Source organism: Poecile atricapillus, chromosome 6 (genome assembly GCF_030490865.1).
Source record: "Poecile atricapillus isolate bPoeAtr1 chromosome 6, bPoeAtr1.hap1, whole genome shotgun sequence".
In the NCBI taxonomy this organism is placed as follows: Eukaryota; Metazoa; Chordata; class Aves; order Passeriformes; family Paridae; genus Poecile; species Poecile atricapillus.
This window is the reverse complement of record NC_081254.1, coordinates 22,166,001-22,186,489: the sequence shown is the minus strand read 5'-3', so window position 1 is coordinate 22,186,489 and position 20,489 is coordinate 22,166,001. Positions and strand designations below refer to the sequence as shown.

Below are 20,489 nucleotides of genomic sequence, written 5' to 3'. Positions count from 1 at the left end.
AAGATTTATATTAAAACAAACCAACAAAAAAACCCACACAATTTCACGCTTTAAATAAATGCCCATGAATGACAGCAGATTGACCACCTGAACCTATCCTTTTGGAATTCAATACAGCCTGTCAAGATGATGATTTTGCTTTCTCAGCACCTCAAGCTCAGAAGCATGTCTGCTTAACCTGCAAATGCTCAGTTCTTTGAGAGAAGAAAAATCCTATGTATCATGCTTCACTAAAGAAATTCAAAGGCCCAATAGAAGGAGAGGGATCCCACAAAGAGAGAATCCAGAAGACTAAAAAATAAAATATTATGTCCCACCAAGTCAAAGTAAATTAAGTTCTACAATTTTTATTACCTCAATTTATATTATTTGTTTCCTCCAAATCCAGCAACTTTCAGGAACAGAAATGAAAATTCATACCTATGTATGCCCACGCTTTCTTTTTCAAGCCTTAGGAAGAGATCAGTTGCCTAAATACTCTTTGTAGTTGTCCTTTAAGACTTTGTTTTTAAAAAAAAAAACAGCAATCAGAAGAATTCACATCAGCAGATTCAATACTTCCATGTTATTTTCAAAACACTGATCCCATCTCCCGTGTAAGGAGCTCCCCTGAAGATGCATTTGTGCCGCCAGCATAGCACTGACATCGTAAGAGGTTCTCCTTAACAAGTTTCCCTTGTCAAAGGAACTTAGGACATCCTAGCAGTAGGAGCTGAACTGTATTTTAGGGCCTTTATGCAAAACAAAAGAAAGCATGTGTGACTCTGAAGTCCTACCAGTTTCACTACCATTTTACTGACAAGATAGTCACTGAAGAAATCTAAAACACTGGTGAATGTCTATGGTTTTCCTCTAGAATAGATATTTAGACTACACAGATGATATTTAAATATAGATCACATATCTACATTTAGATACGTAAGACTACACACAGGATAATTGAATGATGTGGGACATTTCTTGAGAATCTGAACTGCTACAGCATCTACAATGAAAACCATCCCAGCCTTCTCACTGCTTCTGGTAGGGAAAATTGTAATTCAGGTGTTACAGGTTCTTTGCAAGACCAAACAGCCCCATTTATTATTTGTCCTTGTTTCAAGGCAGTTAGTTACCAATGTATTCCTGCCCTGTATCTGGCAAACGGGCAGAAATCTTGCCTTTCTTTTTTCTCCAGTAGTGGTGCAAGGTGAGCCAACATAACGCAAGATAATCACATGACCTCTCTACTTAAGAACCACTCCTGTAAAAAAGCATACAACAACTTCTGAGATAGTCAGTCCTTGGGTTTGTTTTCAAACACATATACACATTTTGTAAGCATTAAGACCTTTGCACGCCTTTAAGCTCTAACAACCAAGACTGGTGGGAAGAGTTAATATTGCAAGCCAAAAGGTTTGAGTCATATGAAAACTGATTCAAAGCACATCTGTTCCTCTCAAGAGAAACCTCTGAAAACCCTTGTCCCTGGGAGACCATGGGAATTCTGCCGAATCAATGACTCCAATTTCTCCATTAGATCTCAGACTGGAGATAACAACATTGGAAAAATATTCAAGTGAAGACACCTAAGTTTTTTTTTAGCCCCCAAGCAGTTCTTTTTTGTAAAGATTTCAAAGCCAGCCCAGCATATTTTCAGAGGTTACATGTACAACAGTGACTCAGTCAAAGCTAGTATTTAATGAACTGTCTAAGATTAAAACCTTCCATTTTGTACACAAGGTGACAGCTATTGGAAAAGATGTTTTCACTTCTGAATAAGCAGTCATTTCTAAAATCACTGCAAGCTTTTAATGATGTGGCAGATTTAAGTAGAAAAGAAGTTTTTTTTTCCCCACTTCATTTAAGGCTGCCACTGAGAGAAGCATTATTAAAACTGCTGATAAAGCAAATTTGGTGTACATTTTGCTTGTTTCTTATCATGCAACCTGTAATTGCATATTTTGAGTTTACTTTAATTCAGGCATATGAGGACAAAACTATACTGTTTTAAAAATACATTAATAAAAAGTATGTAGGCCTGCTTTAATAAAATAAGCTAAACTTAATGACTCGATATTCAGAAAAAATTTTATCATAGATTAAAAGCTCTTTTCTTTAACCATAAATACAAAAACTGAAATTGAGCTTGCATTTTTAAACAGAAGTTGGACTTTAGTCAATACATTCCAAAATGCTATATATCAGCCCACAAGTCTGTTTTTGCTTTAAATGCTTCTGCATTAAAGTATTTCAGCAGTCTAATTTAAAGCAGATTTCGGTACAGACTGAAAAGAATTTACCAAACTGATCAGTAATGACAACATGCTTCTTATAATAGCTAGTTTTATTAGCTGCAGTTCATGAAAAAAGGCACACTTCCTAAAACCATCAAATGCATTTGACATTTGCAGTCCTGGGGAGTTGTTTTCCCTTTTCAAAAAAAAACAGTGAAGGAAAGAAGCCCAGAGGAAGGAGATGTCCAGCAAAAGAGTTGGCCTCAATCACATCCTGCTTGGGCAGCTCTAAATCCAAGGAGAGATGAGCGTGCCAGCAGCTGCGAGTGGGGAGATGCAGCTGCCAAGAACTTCCAACCTCTGACCCAGTTTGAAGGAGCGCATCTCGCCCAAGGCGGCACAGCTGCAGGGACTGTGCAGGCAAACCCTGCAGGCTGCTGCACCACAAAAACATTCATCATCTTCTACACGGGCTAAGAGACTTGCACAGAAATTATTTACAATAATATTCATTAGGCAGTCTCTGAAGGCACAGCTGGCTGGCATCCTCATCTGAAAAATGTCTGAAACAGTATCCCAAATTAAGTTTCCAGATTTTCTCGGTTATTCAAGATATCATAAGTACTATCTGACTTCTCTGGAGAGGCACATACAGCAGTGTCTAGTTGACAGACAGTGACTGGGACAAGCCACAAGCATTCATATAAATGTAATCCGCAATTTACTACATTATCCTTGTCATAACCAAAAGAACAAAGGGGGCTTCTTCTTCAGCCAGGATGGAAAAGGGGCACATAAGCCCTACCAATCTTTTGGCTATAAATCTACAATGATGCCATTTTTCTCAGTTTTACTAATAGGAAGGTACTTCATGCTTCATGGTATTGCCATAAAACTTTGATGTAAGCACTATCCTTATCCAAAAGACTTCCTCCTCCTATTAATTGCAAAGTTTTTCCTGTTGTGAGTTAATTTTTCTTGCAACAGGACTTCTTAAGATCTCATCTTTTACATGCAGGATGCTGACTCATTACTGAGTTTCCTTAATCAAGGGTTTATTTGCACCCTCCCAAAGCTGGCTACTGACATCAGCAAAGTGAAAGGATCGTGTCCAACCATGAAAAATAATGTTCAGGAATGACAAGACTTGTGGCTAATAACAAACTACTATAAACTCCCTCACAGGCAGCTTGCCTACCTTTTTGTAGTCTTACACCTAAGGTTCATTTTACGAAAGCTGGCTAATAAGAAGTAAACATGGTTCTTACCATAAAGAGCTAAAAGAATTCGGCAAAAATGAGGGGTTTCCGTTTCAAACATATTTGATCCCTCCACTCACACTTAGAAAGTCATAGTGCAAGTTTGGAGAGACATTACATGTAGGTTATGAAGTAATCTGACAGGTTCACAGAATTGCATGTGAACAAAACACATCAAGCTTTAATCATATTTCTGTCAACTTCTTGAAGGCATTCTATTCTTTGCACTCACATCTCCAGCCTAGTGAGGGATTAGTCTAGACTATAGTCAGCCATTTGAAGTGAAGATGCTATTCCTCATTGATCTTCAATAGCCAAGTGTGCTTATATTCATTCTGACCCATCACCATCTCAGCAAATTTGAACATTTTTTGAGAAAAGAAACCATCAGCTTTTCTTTAAAGGCCTATGCACAAGGAGCTATATAGAAAATTTTAAATACACGTGCAAGACATTTGACGCATGCTAATTGTGGAGACATTTAGGACCATTTCTCAATTTAAGATCAAATTTCCTTAGGTATGCAGCTTAACTGTGTGCAGAGCATACTGTCAAGCTGGTTCCCCTTTTGGTAGCTGTACCTCTTAGCTCATGAGGCTCTATCTAAAGACCATGCATGCTTTAGCCAAATAGAAAGCTGAAACTATTAGCTATTACTGATACTTTACTCAAGATTATGTAAATCCAACAGTGACTCTAATCTGGAAAACATAGCACAAACCACATGACTAGGAGCAACTCAATTATAGTTAAGGATTGTTGCATTACATTTGCTTTTCTGACACTTTGGAGGAGTTAAAAAACGGGAACACTACAGTTTAAAACACAGCCACTGAGGGACAAGAGAATAAGAAATTAGAACTATTTCTTCAGATCATCATCTTCAACAGGTTGCCCAGGAAAGCTGTGGATGCCCCATCCCTAAAAATGTTAAAAGATTGGACAGGGCTTTGAGCAACCTGGTCTATTGGAAGCTGTCTGCCCACAGCAGGGAGAGTAGGACTCCCTTCCAACCCAAACCGTTCTATTGTAACATGATCTCCAGAGCAAATTACTAGAAAACAGTAAGGAGATGACAAGTAACATTGTGCAGGTTCTCCATTTCACTGGATGGAAGAGTCATCTGGACTTCACCACAGTATTTTCACAGCACAAGGCCAACAGCACGCACCTGCAAGCAAACCAAGAATGCTTGCCTCCTCTCCCACTAAAAGAGGAAACCACTCAAATAAGAAAACCATATTTGAAAATAAAGAAAAAGCATTCCGTTTACTTCACAGTACAAACCATAGAGTAAGTTGGGTTAGAAGGGACCTTTAAAGGTCATGTAGTTTCAACACACAAGATTGCACTTTCTGTAATCTCATCATTTTCTTGCCCCATTTCATTGTGTGACAAGTCCCATTGCATTAAAGTCCTTCAAAAAGATCCTCTTGTTTTTCACTTTGGTTGCTCCCAAAAGGCTCTCTTTGCTACAAAGCTCTTTCTTGGAGATAACTGAACACTGCTTCATTCACAGCCATTTGCACCTGCCAAACACATCAGCTTATTTGGAATTTAAGAAAGGAGACAGAGAAAGCAGCCCTCAAGAGATTACTGTTTTAACCAACACAGGGGACATTCATATTTCTTATGTCAACAAATCTTTGAGCTTCAGGTTTGCACGCTAACATTACGTTAATGATGCATTACCAATTACCTTTGAAGACTGACATTTTAGGTATTATTTTATCAAAGACAGATTCCACAGGAACAATTATATGGAAGTGCAACTTTGTAACACAAGAACAGAGGAAGGAAATCAGAGGTATCTTTGTGAAGAATTCCAGTAGCTCAAAAGCAAGTTTAATTTATAGTATTATTTTGCAACAAAGTATCTTGAGTGAGATTAAAACTTTAATTTAAAGATGACATGTTTCAGAATTCTAAGCAATTTATCACAAGTTACCTACATAGGAAGCCTTCCATGCAAGGATGACAATGGAAAAATGGGTCAGATTGCAGAATACCATATTAAATATGATAAAATTTTATGGAAAATTAAGTCAAGTTCTAATGTCTTGACAAAAACAGCTTAAATGCTTTTTGGACATATATCACCTTTCTGTAAGTATTTTTTATAAGTACTGACATGTACTGAAGAATGTACAAGATAATAATAAAATCCAAATTCCTTAGTAATTATTACTTAAACAAAGCCCTAAAAGAGTATTCTCAGAGCACCCTGTGGTGATATAACACCAATGTGGATATAACAGCAGAGGAATGCAGTACCTGTGTGTTATTTTTACAATTTTCCTACCTAGAGTTGTGTGTTTACTCACCTGCTGAATAATTTTGGAATCTTTTGGAAGGTTTTCCCTGGGTGGGACTTTTCCAAACAACTTCCAACCAGGAGCACTTTGGACAGCAGGTTTGAGTTCCTTTGTCCTTTTAGTGAAAAAGTTTCTGAAAAGACAAGAAGGTTTTTGTTCTGTTTATTATAAGCATATAAACAAAGTATATTGTGCCTACTTACATTTCTTCAATTTCTCCACCAGTTCACCACTTGGGTGAAATGTTTACTGCTTAGGAAATGCCTAGTGCATTCTACTTTAAAATAATTAATTTGAAGTGGAGCATCTTTCATTACATGTCCTTTAATGCTAATATTTGTACTTAACACTAAACTTTACCTCTAAACTACTTTATGCAATATCAGAGCTTTTCTTAGTAATAGCACACACTTTCTTAAATACAAACAGCATGCAGTAGACCATCAAACTTCTGTTTGGGGTTTGCTTTAAGTGTTTCTTCCTCACTTACTTGGAGACTGAAATGACAACAGCTGAAAAACACCCTGTAATTTAAGAGATTTAAAAAAAAAAAAAAAAAAGGTGAATTGTTACTTCTACCAATCTTCACACCTTCAGCTTTCATAGCATGGACTAGAAAAGCAGGCAACAATCACACAGCTTCAGTTTAGAAGATAACCTTTACCAGTGCCCAAAGCAATTACACCCACAGAGGCAGATGACTGAATTGCTCTTACTTCTTCGAAAGCCAGCCATCACAAGACCATGTTAGTGACCACTGATCAGACACTCAGCTGTACTATTTGACTCCAATCACAAGCTCTCACAAAGCATGTTACGTACAAGTGCTTTAAAAATGAAAGAAGTGTATTTATTCTGAATACTGGAAAGTTACTTTCCAGAAACTCATAACACAAAAGGATTAAAAGCTCAGTAGCCTGTAAGGTTATTTCTCAGGAAGCTTACCAGCTGACCTCAGAGAACAGAATATGGGAGTACTTTTGCTGGAAGATGTTTTAGTACAGTGTTAACTAGCTAACTTTACACTCTTCTTCTGGAAAGAGATCCCCCAATTTATTCTTCTTAAGCAAATACTTAAAGTATTTGCTGTATTTTAAAATATAATTTCTTTTCAAATTGGAAGCAGTCACATTTGTGCACAGCAAACAGACTCTGAGCTTTGCCCAGATAAAAAGAGCATGCTTCAACAACCACAATCTATCTGAAAAGTGCTCAGGGCTCTTAAATTCCACTGCTGTCAGGGTTTCTGGCCAGGCAGCAGTTTTACAATTAGAAACTGTTAGTGTTTGTAAGATGTTGTATGGTCTTCAAACACAGGCTATCTTTTTAGTTCCCAGAATGCTTTTTGTTATTTGGGAAACAAGCAAATGCCTGTCAAAAATCACACTTTTTTGTGCAAATTTGCATGAATGAACTCTACAGACTGTGGATTTGTGTGTAGTTGAGATTTAGCCACCAGCAAACAGCAAGCTGGAGAGATAGAGAAGTAGGTGCTGATAGAGCATGGAAGCCTCCCAAAAACTCCCATAAGTTGAAGACTGGTGGTCCTGTGGAATCCAGGAAAAATCAAGAAATTCAGAACACCAAGATTTTCTTCACTCTATTTGAGGCCATTGTCACATCTACACCCTACCATCATCAACAGCTTGTCAAAAACATTTTAAAAGACTGCATTCAAGAAAACAGAGTTGCTATAGACAGGAAGGGAGTACAGGATTACACACACACCTGATGAAAGAGAACACCATGAGAGATTTTTTTAGAACACCCAGATAGAATCTGTTGGTACCCCAGTACACTGGGCCACTTCTGTGGAGGTTTCCCAGATGTTGTTCCAATACAATTACTGGGAAAGCACGTTTGGGGAATAACTGATTGCATGATTTGAATAGTCGTTTGTCATTAATGGAATTGAGTCGTTGCTATTAATAATAGTTTAATTAATACAGATTGTTCTAGAAAGCATTGTTGTGATTCACACATCCTACAACTCCGTCCCCATCACAGAAATTTGTAATATCTTAGTCCATCCCTGTGGAAGCAAAGTAAGCACTCAGAAGCTCCAAGACAGGTGTTTCTGTTTTATAGCCTAGAAAGGAGAAGCAGTGAAAAAGACCAGCCATGGTACCCATGCCTTTAAAAAACACCATCCTTAGTCAATCCCAAGACTGCATACCATTAGTGAAATTAATAGATCCACTCAGTAAGACAAAAAAAAAAGTATGCTTACATAAATAACACAGGCTTATTTCATAATGACACCTTTCACAGTGCTTTCTCTACATTGTCTTCAGGAGGGAAAGTGGAGCATTTGAAGAATCATCAACAAAACAAGACAGAAGTTTTCTAAGGACAACATGTCACTCTGCACTACCCCACAACCTTGCCCTTCAATCTGCAACAGCTGTATTTGAACTTGATTAGAGAAGACTTTTTCCCCCAAAAGCAGGTATGTGGGAAGGTACATTCTGGAGTACCTTTCTTGACTTCATGGGTGGCAATAACCATCCTGTCTCTGTACATATTATGGAATACCACCAGGATTACTTGGCAGTTGAACTCCACTGCTTCTAGCATATGTAGAAGCTAAAAGATGCATTTAACACTGAGGGCAATCTGTCACTGTATCAAAGCCAGTTCATTATTAACCAGGCAGCTGGTAGATTTTTAAAAGGAAAAAAATGTGTAAACATACAGAAGTTTTTAATTAATATTTCTACACAAAAGATTTAGGCATGCTCATGGCTTTTACAAGATTTCATTTTTCTAAAACAAATAAAACATTAAAACAAACCCTCCAGAATGCAGTCTGGAAGAAAAGAAGTTTTACTTTTATGGAGCACATATTCAATGCAGTCTGTTTCTTATGAAGGCGAAAAGCTGGTAAAACTTTGTATCATGTCAGAATAAACTTCACATAGGAATTCTAATCCAAGGGAAATCAATGAGAGACTACAAATAAGCTTTGCTGAAGATGGAAGGACACTTTTTAATTGTTTTGGCATTGTTTTGGCAGCTAACAGTATCATATCTGATGTGTTCTTGACAGCAGTAAAGCCTTACAAAAGCCTTGTTAAAGAACAGCATCTGTGAATGCTTACAAGTTGCATTCACTGAACTGCAGGAAGTGTACTAGATTTGATGTATTTGTTGCTGCTTAGAATATTCATGAGTCTCACTGGTCCTAGGAAGAGTCAACTATTGAAACAGCTGAAAAGTCAATAGCATTTTGGTACAGAATCTCAAAATGCATTTGAAAACCTCAAAATTCCTTAAAAAAGAGCGTACACTTTAGAACTGAACAATGCTTTCTGTTTCAAGGACCCATGGGATGGAAGTATTAAATTAGTTCATTGATTTAAGCTCTGGTTTACAAAAGCCCGGGGGAAAGCTGCAAGGATTCTTTTTTTCCCCTGCTTCTTTTATATAATACATATTAACACTCTCAAATGACACTCCAAAATGTTTCAGTAGGTGCCTTGAAGAGCTCAAAAGCTAAATGAAGTTCCACAGAATAAGTTATTGGCACAGATCAAGACATCTTATTGCTAACATGGTTTGGATTATGCTGAACAAAAGCCTATGGGCTGTGATCATACCACTACAACAGCTGCAATGACAGCTATGACTGGTGGTTTTCCCCCTTATTTTTAAGTGTTGCTTCAACTATTCTTGCCTGTGCCCAGGGTAGTCTGTGCAAATTTCACCATACCGGTGGTACAGCAATTCAAAACCGTTAACCATTTCTACAGATGACACTAACATTATGCTCTACTAATGAAATTGCTGGTTTCCACTCTGCCTTTGCTTTTAAATTCACTTTTGTGATGCTATTTAAGATTAATTACTGTAGTCTAAATGCAATTAGAATTAAGTTTCAGGGGGGGATAGGTGGAACATGATACTTCAGTGAATTTTTTTTATTTACTTTGGGGTTTTGGCTCCCTCTTCCCTCCCCCCAAAAAAATCTCAACACAAAAAACTTCTTTCCAATTTCCAAGCTAGCTATAGGTCAGTCCAAGAGGATAACAGATTTCCAAGATTTAGAGGAAGTTACCAGAAAATATGAGACAATTACTTCAACCTTGATATAAAATTTTATCCAAAACCAGACTGTGCTGTATTTGCACAGCAGCCACTCAAAGAAAACTGAAGTGCTTTGAACAGCAGCATCCACGAACATCAGCAGGTAGGAAAGGCTCCAGGGTAGACATCTCCAGCACTCTGTCTCTAGGTATAACTGAGTCAGTTCTCCACAAGAACAAGAGTCTGACAAGAATCTTTTGTTTGACCAAAAACGTCAAACTAATCTAGTTTCAAGCTACGCATCATTTTGTACAGTTCTTTCAACAAAGATAACATATATGAATTTTCTCTTTGTTCAACTCCACTGTGTGCCACAAACAACAGGTTATCAGTATTCCAACTGCTGTGTGCATCCAAGCAACACCTTAAGTAGCTTTCCTTCCCAATCACTCAATCATTACAACTCCTTATACAGGCTCAACCTATTCTGACGCTTTTAGCAATCTACAGGCAGATTGCAGGTGTAGAGGAAGGTTGGGTGTTACAGCTGAGCTGTTTAGGATAAACATCAGTATAAAGCATACTAAAAATGAGACTACTTTTTTCTAATTTATTCATCTTGCACTGCAGAAAAGTGGCAAAATTCAAGTGGCCTCAGAGGAGAGCACAAACCCTGTGATCATCATTACTGTTATACATGAGGAAAGTATATTTCCTTACAGTTCACCTTAATATACAAATAAATTGCATTTGAAATGCTGCATTATGTTAGGAAAAAATAAACCCTAACAAAACAAAACACACACCCCAAAACACAACACAAACATAAAGCCAGAAAAACCCAAACAAACAGAAAAAAAAGAAAAAAAAACAATCACTGAACTATGGGCATTATTGGCAAATATACAGTGTGGCACCAAAGAAACATTTTCTTTCCAAATAAAATATTCAGAATTTAGGATTATTTTACAAATAAATTAATGCTCTGTTTATATCTAAATGCTGAAAGGTAAACTACTACTCTCTGATTTCTCAGCCTTACAAGATAACTTTGAGCTTGCTCAAAATGTTTACTCATTAATTTACATATAAAATAGCTCCAAAAAGAGACCTCAAGTTATACTACCACAGTAAAAGTTACTTTTTTTTAGAGAAAAAAGCTAACTGTCAAAATATTTTTCTGACTTTTACTTTACACACGACAATCCGGTTTACTTTAATTTTCCGTCATCAATCATTTCTTCTCATTGCATCCATCTTTCAAGAGCTTTGACAACAGGGAAGTTGTTATGCTTAGAAAACAAGATTTGAAAGCCATGAGAACTGACAGAGGAAGTGAGGGCTGATTAGATTTTCTCTTTGATTAAGCATCTAGTACCTGTTAGTAAACACTGCATAAGACAACTGCATCATTTTAAATCCAGGGAAGCAACACACAAACAGGAAGGAATCAGCATCCCATCAAGAACATCATCACTCTGTCATATATAGTTTTTCCTCACAGAATCACAGGGAAATCCAGCATAGAAGTAATGCTACAAATGAGCACCAAGTTGGACCAAAAAACCCAGTACATTTCCTCTGTGTTTTTAATACAGTTACAAAAATGCAGTTAAAAGCCTTGAAGTTAAATTCCTCTGCAATAACATTAAAAAATCTACTGATTCCAATAAAACCTCAGAACGTGTAAAAGGAATGAAGTAACAAAATTCATTAAAAACTGCATTTGTATTACAAAACAACTGATTTTGCATCTCCACAAAGAACAGAGTTCTGCTTGTACATGCAATCTGCTCTTGCTCCATCCACCCCATGCTAATTTTTTAATAAGCTTCATAGGCATACAAAATAGGTGGATGATTGAAACTTGTTGAAATTTGAATTAGCTGAAAGACAAGCTGATAAGGAAATTACTTATTTACCCAACAATCTTTATCCAGAGAGCTGTATCAGTAAAGAGTTAGGAGAGGCATGTTCCAGGAATTGCTACAAATAGAAAACACTAAAATGAGAAGTTTTCCCTTTAAACCACACTTTTAGAACAAATTCTGAAGACCTCTACAAGCCTGCAATTCCAAATTCTGTCATGACTACAGCCAAGTACGTAACAGCAACTATTATATTCATATTGACATCTCTTTACTAGGCATAAAACACAAAAGCTGCTTAAGAACACAGCAGAATTCTTCTCCATACTCGAGTCTTGGTCATTCTGTTAAGGTCGCATGTGCAATAATTTGGAAATAATAGCAGACAAAAAAACATTGCTTTATGAAGCAGAATTAGTCCCTCTGCTTTAAACAAGACTTTTCAATAATTTACATGCAGAAACAAAAGTAACTCAACTCTAAGCATAAATAATGAATCATTGAAAGGAAATAAAACCTTTTTGGTTAGCTACTTACAAATCCCGCAGAGCAACAGGCATTCTACATTTTTAATTTCAATAGCTTCAAGTGTCACCCCATTTTGATCCAACACATTCATGATTGCTCTCAGCACAAGTTTCAAAATTCTGCCCTATACTGGAAGAGATGTGACCCAACTAATTTTACAGTTTACATGTTCCACCATTTTGCTACAAGCAGCAGCTAGATAAAAGCTTCTCTTTTAGTTTTATTACCCCAACCACAGATTTATTACGGGAGGTTTCTAGTTTTAGCACCTTCTAGATGTAAAGATCTCCTCTTTTTCTCTGCATCAACACAACCCAAAGAATATCCCAAACTACCTTCTCCACAGAAGCTTCCAGGTTTCTAATACTCTAAACCTGCAGTCTTAAGTGCTATACAAGCAAGCTTTTGGCCTCTCCCCACTCCCCACCAAAAAAATAAAGTAAGAAAATGTAAAAACCCTATCCAGAACAACAACCATCATCAGCAAGATCAAGCTTGTAGTATTTTTTTTTAATTAAATATGATGTCTCCATTTATATTAGTGGTCAACTAAAGCCTTGGCTACAATTAGGTATACCTGAAATTTAATGAACACTCAAGGACTACCTGCTAAGGATTGAGAGACTGGGAAGGAAGTGGCTTCTGGTGCCTTGGAAAGGACAGAAAAATTGACAGAACTATCAAGGAACTGCACTGATGAGACTAAATTAGATCAACTCTCTTGTCAAGCTCCTAGTGGATACCAGTCCCAAAGTGGCTTTACAAACTCTGCTGGCAGAACAGTTTTACTACAGGTACACAAACACTTGGGAAGTTTTAAGAGTTGAAATTGTTAAGCAGTATTACAGAACACTTTGTACAGAACACTCACCGATAAACAGTATTTTACCACACTACATTATACTCCTATCAAAGAGCTATTGCACAGGTCAGCTTTACAAGCAGTTCAAACATTCAAAAACAAGCAGACACATAAGCAAGGTAACTGATGGGGTTAATTTTCAAAATGGTTTAATACAAATAAAGGAAGAGAATCAGCCTTTACTTTTCAGAGTGAGGTAGCAAAACAGAGCTTTATGCTATATGGCTCTATGCCAGACTGTTCTAGCATCTATAAAGCTATTTTGACACCAAACACTATGGTCAATCTTCTCTAATAATGATCAAATGTCACCCACAGTATTTAAAACAAAGTCTTAGATGACAGCTGCAAGAAGTGGAGAATTTTTACCAGCTGACTACAGATATTCTGTATATCTGTATTTTCTGGGTTTTTTTTTTTGTATGGCCAGGAAATCTACTCCAGCAAAGTCACAGCAAGTTAATGAGCAACGTACTCCAAGCAAACCAGTGCTAGAGGAACAAGACCCCTTCCTCCCACAAACCCACACAATGGGGAAGCCCATTTCTCCTCCTTGCACAAGTAATGTCCTACAAACCCTTCTGCTGCATCAGTTCCAAGACTCTCTATACCTTGCAAGCCAAGCCAACTCACTAGTCCCACAGAAAACCATCATCACTTTTTCACTCTCCAGCTTAATGAGCTACAGCACCTCACAAAGGATCATATAAATACCAGAAGCAGGGATGAAACATTTTCTTTCTTTGTTTCCTGACAACAGCAAATTCTTCAATCAGCTCACCAAGATGTCTCACAAAGTACAGCTTAATTAAACAAACCACCTGAAACTGTTCTAGAGGTGACCCACTTTAGTTAAGACAAAACTCACCAGCTTTATTAGGGCAGTCATTATAACTACAGTTCAAATGTTTCCTTACAGTGTGCTTTCAAGACAAAGGTGATGAACATTTCCAGCCTTTGACATGGCCTACAAGTCTGTGAACTCTAAGTTCAAACACAGGGCAGAGTTTTATTTTGAAGACTGTCTCAGGGGTGATTGGAACTCTGACCAGCCTGGTTAAACCCCAGTTAATATTTTTCCTTTCTGGTGCCTGACAGAGTGCCTGACAACTACCTGATTGCAAAATATAGCACTACAAGCAAGGCATTACTGTAGTACTTGGGCAGTCACTCAGCACCTTGGGTTTCAGCTGCAACTAGCAATTCACAATATATTTTGTGTCATTGCTTTAGTGATCAATTGCAGAAATACTACAAAACACAATAATTAATTTTTGATCTATTAGCTGATATGAGAAGGCAGGGGACTGATTTAATTCAGTTTTGTCTGATAACTTTTTTCCAATTGGAAGAAATTTTCCAGTCTACCACTCTGCTACTTACAGAATTTGAGGAACAGCAAGCAATTCGCAAAACACAATTTACAAGAAAAAAGTACAAAAAATGAAATAATTTAGGTTGGAAAAGACCTCTAAGATAATTGAATCCAACCACTAACCCAGCACTGTTAGGATCACCACTAAACCATGTCCTCAACTATCACACCTACATGACTTTCAAACATCTCCAGGGATGGTGGTTCAACAACTTCCCTGGGCAGCCTCTTCCAATGCTTGACCAGCCTTTCAGTGATGATGCTTTTCCTAATATCCAACCTAAACTTCCCCTGCCACAACTTGAGGCTGTTTCCCCTCATCCTATCACTTGATATCTGGAAAAAGAAACTGACACCCACATCACTACAACCTCCTCTCAGGTATTTGTAGAGTGTGACAAGGTCTCCCTTCAGCCTCCTGTTCTCCAGACTAAACCAGCCCAGTTCCCTCAGCTACCTAAAGGCAGACAGATGCCAACCACACAAATACCTGTGATAGCAAGTGGACTGAGTTTTAAAGCATCTTGCCATACAAACTGCTTCATTACTGCCCAGCAGCAAGACAGACCAGATCCTACATCAATGAATACATTAGGCAACTGAAGCAAAACAGAACAGAGCTTTGCAAGGTCTGAGGCCTGACCACAGGCAAGCTTACATTGCCTATTCCTACAGCTGGCCTTCAGGACGTTTAGACCAACAAATGTCACAGGCAAGAGGAGCCAACAAGGAAGCTTTTATTATACTACAGGATCAAAAGACATTCTTTCACTTACCCAAGAGCACATTAAATAAAACTTCCCAATATAACAATGGAAACTGAACATAGCTTTTTCTTAATAAAGGAGCAGCTTGAAGAAGGGAGAAAAATTGTAGGGAAGTACTCCTCTAGGCTACAGCTATTCTCTTCAGTCAGGCCATAAGAAACCAAGAAAGGAATTTAGAAGAACATCAGTCTGTTTGGCTCTCAGAAGTTCTGAAAGGATAAACTCATCTATGACCATGAAAACTAGTTTTCTACTAATTGAAGTCATAAGTTCATCCACACAACATCCACACTCTTCTTCAGACTGTTACTCCAGTATCGAGACAGAAGCAAAATACTCTGCAGGTGGTTTGCACAGCTGACTGGTTTCTGAAAATACAGAATACAACCAAATTACCAGTCATTTTTGCAGGCTCTCCTTGTGTTCAGACTTCATTCAAAAATCTGTAGGATTTTTATGCTGGAGCTCTCAAACCCTGAGAGGTTTGACTGAATCTGGATAACAGGCTGCAGTATTAGAGAGATGAAGCAGAATCCATGCTTCACTTCCTTAGAAAGCAATAATAAAAAGACATACGCACACACAGAGGCTGGGAAGTTTAAAGTATTGCCAACCACAACAAACAACACCAGTTATGATAAAAAAGAATAGATAACATAAACATCTCAGTAATTTCCAAGAAATTTGAAGAGAGGAGTAACAATTTTTGCATCCATGTGAATGTGACCAAAAACCCTTAAATTCCTATTTTATTCTTAAGCAATCAGGACAAAATAACCTAATGAAGAACTGAGTAGCCAAGAGAGCAAAAGCATAAAACTATCATTTTCTTAGAGGCCAGCTGTGATTTGAGTGATTTCCTTTGGTTGTTATTTCCCATATAAAACATTCTTCTTTTAGTCATAGCTTATTCAGAAGAGAGGTCCCATTCACTTTGTCACACTACTCTCAATATATTCTGTAAGAAACCCTGTGACCCCAAATAAGCAAAAGAGACCAAGGAAGGAAAAGGCCTTCTGCAAAATGAAGAGGTGGGGGACGAGAGAAGATTCTTTCAGATTAAATGCCTCTGTAGAACACTCATTAGCAAAACAAGCTATGATTCCAACAGTTTGTTGCATGCAAAGCAGCAATTTAAGCTGTTTGGCTTAAAAAAACCCACACAGCCCCCCACAAAAAACAAAAAACAAAAAAAACCAAAAAAAACCAAAAAAACTTACCAACATAACATGCTTCTGCTTGAACTACTGAAATTTAACTTTGATTTGCTAGTCAACAGACATCCTAACCAAACTGATTCTATGAGCAGATAGCATCTTATCTATGGTGAAACACTCACTGAAAGCCAGAAACTGGCCAACATGCCATTACAACTTCACAAATGTGAAGGAAGAATCTACAGAGGAGCTTCTCAACTTGATAATATGAATGTCATTTCCTATTTTTATCAAGTTACTTATGTTTCTAACTCAGGAAAAAAGAGTACTCTTTGAAGTTGCCCAAAGATTTGGGTCCAGGTACACTTGCTTACTTTCTCTGGTCAGTTTTAATTTAAAGCAATTATATGTATCCATTTGTTCACTGAGGTTACAAGATTACTTACAGAAAACAAACAGCAAAAACAACCGTGCCCAAAACCAGAAGGGTGAAGGGTGCCCTCATGCCTTCTGGAGGAAGCTTTTATGTATTCCCTTAACTCTTCTCTCTAATTATCTTTCCAATATATTGACAGCATATGTCTACTTTATTTCATTTGGTCTGTTTTAATCTGGACAATGTAAAAACAACATCAAAATCAAAAATAAAACACACAAGTCATTTCAGTAAGATCTGATGAAGATACAGGCACAGACAATACCACAACAGAAATTAAGCACTGTGAAGTGACCCCATCAATCTGTTCTCTCATCTTGACATGAACAGAAGGTTTAGAAGACCTATCACAACAAGGACAGCTCATTCCCATTTGATTAATTTTTGATCAAAAGTCCACTAAACACATTTCTTCTCCATAGGTGCACAGTACATCCCCTGAAGTTTCATGATGATTTATGTATGCAGAGCTTTTCTCTAAGAGAAACATCGATTCTGGTACGTTCACAAGACCCATTTAGGTAGATGCCTATGTACTGAAAAAAGCTGCAAGTGCTACTTAGTGATAAACTGAAACGAACTGCAGAGCTAGAGACATTACTGTGTACTGAGTAACAATACTGAGTGAACCTCCCTGCAACCCTCCAATCTCTGCCAAGGACATTTGTAAAGGCAAGAAGATTAGCAGCCTTTGAAGGACTACCTACTCATGGAACCACAGGGCTGTGTTTACAATGAGGGAAACAAAGATGTGAGTTTCAGTGATTTCTTAGTGCTTTGTGCCTTCAAATACTGACTTCTTTCCATCATCTTCTCAAGTGAATATTTTTCAAAACTTCTTGACAATAGACACAACCACTCTGGGCAATAAAGGAAGTATGAGACTAAAGACAGTTTCCATGAGAATACGAGTGCCAACTAGCTATATATGCTTATAACCCCTTATACCTACTTCTCACAGCACACTCCAGAGACCTACAAGGAGTGGCAGTTATGAATTAATCTCACTCTGAGTCTTAGGTGAATACTGGAACACAAGCTCTTGAGAAAATGGTGCTCTACTACAAAAAAAAAGCAAGTATCACTGTTGTCAACAGCAAGCTTTGAAAAAGAAACTTTACCAACTACCAGATACCTAAATTTGTCTAGCAAATACACAATTCAGAAAAGTACAATATCTACATAAACTGAAAAGGTGCCTGGTACCTACCTATAGAATTATGAAGCAGAACTCATCTTTAGAAGAGTTTCAGAATCACTGAGTCTTTACCTCAGCCCTGGATTACTTGCTGCTGCTTGACCTTTTTGGTTTACTGCTCTGCTCTGTCCCCCAAAGCAGCACATTTAGAGCATACTGCAGTCAAGGTAATCATCATGGTTTAATTCTACTGCCCATGCAATGTTCCTGCTCACTGAACCATTCTGCACCCAATAGCAACCCACTGGGGCTACCCAAAAGTGATCCAATAACCCAAGAACAGAGCGTTGCCCTTGTAGGCTGCTATGTAAGACCACAGAGCACAAAAACAATGCCTGTATGTGGCTGCATTATGAATCATACAAAGGACTACAAAGCAGTGACAGGTGACTTCCAAGAAGCCATTTATTGCTCTGACCAAAACAGTAGCACAGTGGACACAAGAGACCATAGCCATGCAATTTTCCTTGCCGTGACACTGCTCCATAGACTGATCTACTTGTGGCACCTCACTTCACATGTGGAGAGAAATATGATGTAGAGTAAAACCAATTATTTTTCACTTAAAAGTTGGTAGTACTGATTTGACAGGTTTAATGATTTGGCACAAATACAGCTGAAAATCCCAGGGCCATATATCATACCTAATACTTACCTGAAAAAAGGGTTCTAGTCACCAATGCAAACTTTCCCAGGATATTAAAGTAATTATTAATGACAATCTCAAGGGCACAGCCACTCTCCCTGTCACAGAGTTTGGATAAGAGGCATCTGATGACAGCTGCTTGATTTTTCCCCCACCTCACCAGTTTTATCTCTGGTTCAGTGAATGAAGACAGACAATTAACATGGATTATTTCAAAGAACTATGAAGCAGGTCAGGCTGATAACTGAAGAGCTGGGAACAAGCTGGAACAGCTGGAAACAGCAGCCTCCTAACCCAGATCTGTCTGATCAAACTGTTCGACCACAGCAATTACAACAATAAAGCTGAAGGCAGCAGGACCTCCCCCTTGCCTTCTCTCTCTTTTTTATTAAGTATCTGCAAGAAATGTCCAGCTTTTGGTAGAATTTCCATATAATTATGGCTATTAGAAAAACACAATGCGAGATACCAAATTTTAGACAGTTTGCAAACTCAACAAAAAGCATTACAAGCACAAAACATCCTATATAAGATACTCCAGGTTGCTGGGCTATCTGTGTAGCACATCCAGTACCTTTCATTTTTTTTTTACATTGTGGGAGCAGCTACACACTCTGACAAAACACAAATTAGTTGTTCTCTCTTGGATACACAGCCACTCAGTACAACTAAAATTCTGGGGAGCAACATCATTTATGAGTCTGTGTACATTCAGAATTACCAGCAATCTTCTGAGAACTTCACAAGGAATTAAAGTTGCTACAAACACTCTAACACAGGACAATTTGTTATACTATTTCAGTTCTCATTACTGACATCCTCTTTTTAAGAACTACAGGATAACCCACTTACCCTGGCAACTGTCAGCTTTGAATGTATCCGAACACTTTAAAATAAAAGTGAGAAGTCTAAGCGTTTGAAATATCGGTTCAGAAGACAAGAACTGACTTCTGAAAAAGTTATAAAAGTTTTATTACCACTTTTCATAACAATGGATATTACCCACTCTAGTATCTATGTATCTAGAGACAAATCTATCAAGCAAGATGACTCTGAATTTGTTTTTAAAGAAAATCAATGAAAGTTTTCATTAGTCAATCTCATTTTAGCTGATGAGATTAAATCAGCTGTAACTAAGGCTCTTCTATGGATGTATAGGCAGAATTGAAGGTAGCCAGTACTGCTCACCAGGCCAAATGCACCAGAGGCACAGCCAGCTAGGCCAGTCAGGTGCTGTGAAATGGGATTTGCTGAGAGCCACTCTTTCACTGAGGTGTCTGTACCATAGCTTTTGTCAGGATAGAAGCAATTAAACTTTTTCATCTGTTACCCAAGCCTTTACTAAAACCAGCAAATACCAGTGTATATTGACAACTTCTACTGCACAGCAAGTTCAGGCTTTTCTATTGTCCTGGTTTTACCTGGGATAGAGTTAATTTCTTCTCAGTAGCTGGTACAGAGCTCTGTTTTGGATTCAATACCGGAGGAACAATGTTGATAACACATTGATGTTTTGTTTGTTGCTAAGTTGTGCTTATCCTAAGTAAAGGACTTTGTGTCTCATGTTCTGCCAGTGAGGAAGTACACAAAAAGCTGGGAGGGAGCATAGCTGGGACAGGTGATCTGAACTGGCCAAAAGGATTCCACACTATAAAACGTAGTGCCCAGAACATAAACTAGGAGAGTTACCTAGAAGGGGCTGATCAGTGTGTGCAGACAGGGTCTGGCATTAATCAACAGCTGGTGAGCAATTGTGTTGTGCATCGCTTGGGTTTTCGTTTATATTATCATTATTTTTATTTTTTACAATTACATTTAATTTTGTCTAAATGATCA

The 20,489-nt window shown here is 37.8% G+C and overlaps 1 protein-coding gene across 3 annotated transcripts in view; it reads right to left on the bottom strand.

The window, feature by feature from the left end:
• Positions 1 to 20,489, bottom strand: part of TBC1D12 (TBC1 domain family member 12) — a 41,289-nt gene that overhangs the window by 18,437 nt on the left and 2,363 nt on the right. For all 3 annotated transcript variants that reach the window (XM_058842131.1, XM_058842134.1, XM_058842133.1), the window contains exon 2: positions 5,800 to 5,923. In XM_058842131.1, coding sequence (XP_058698114.1) covers positions 5,800 to 5,923 — 124 coding nt within the window. The remainder of the gene's footprint in view (positions 1 to 5,799; positions 5,924 to 20,489) is intronic.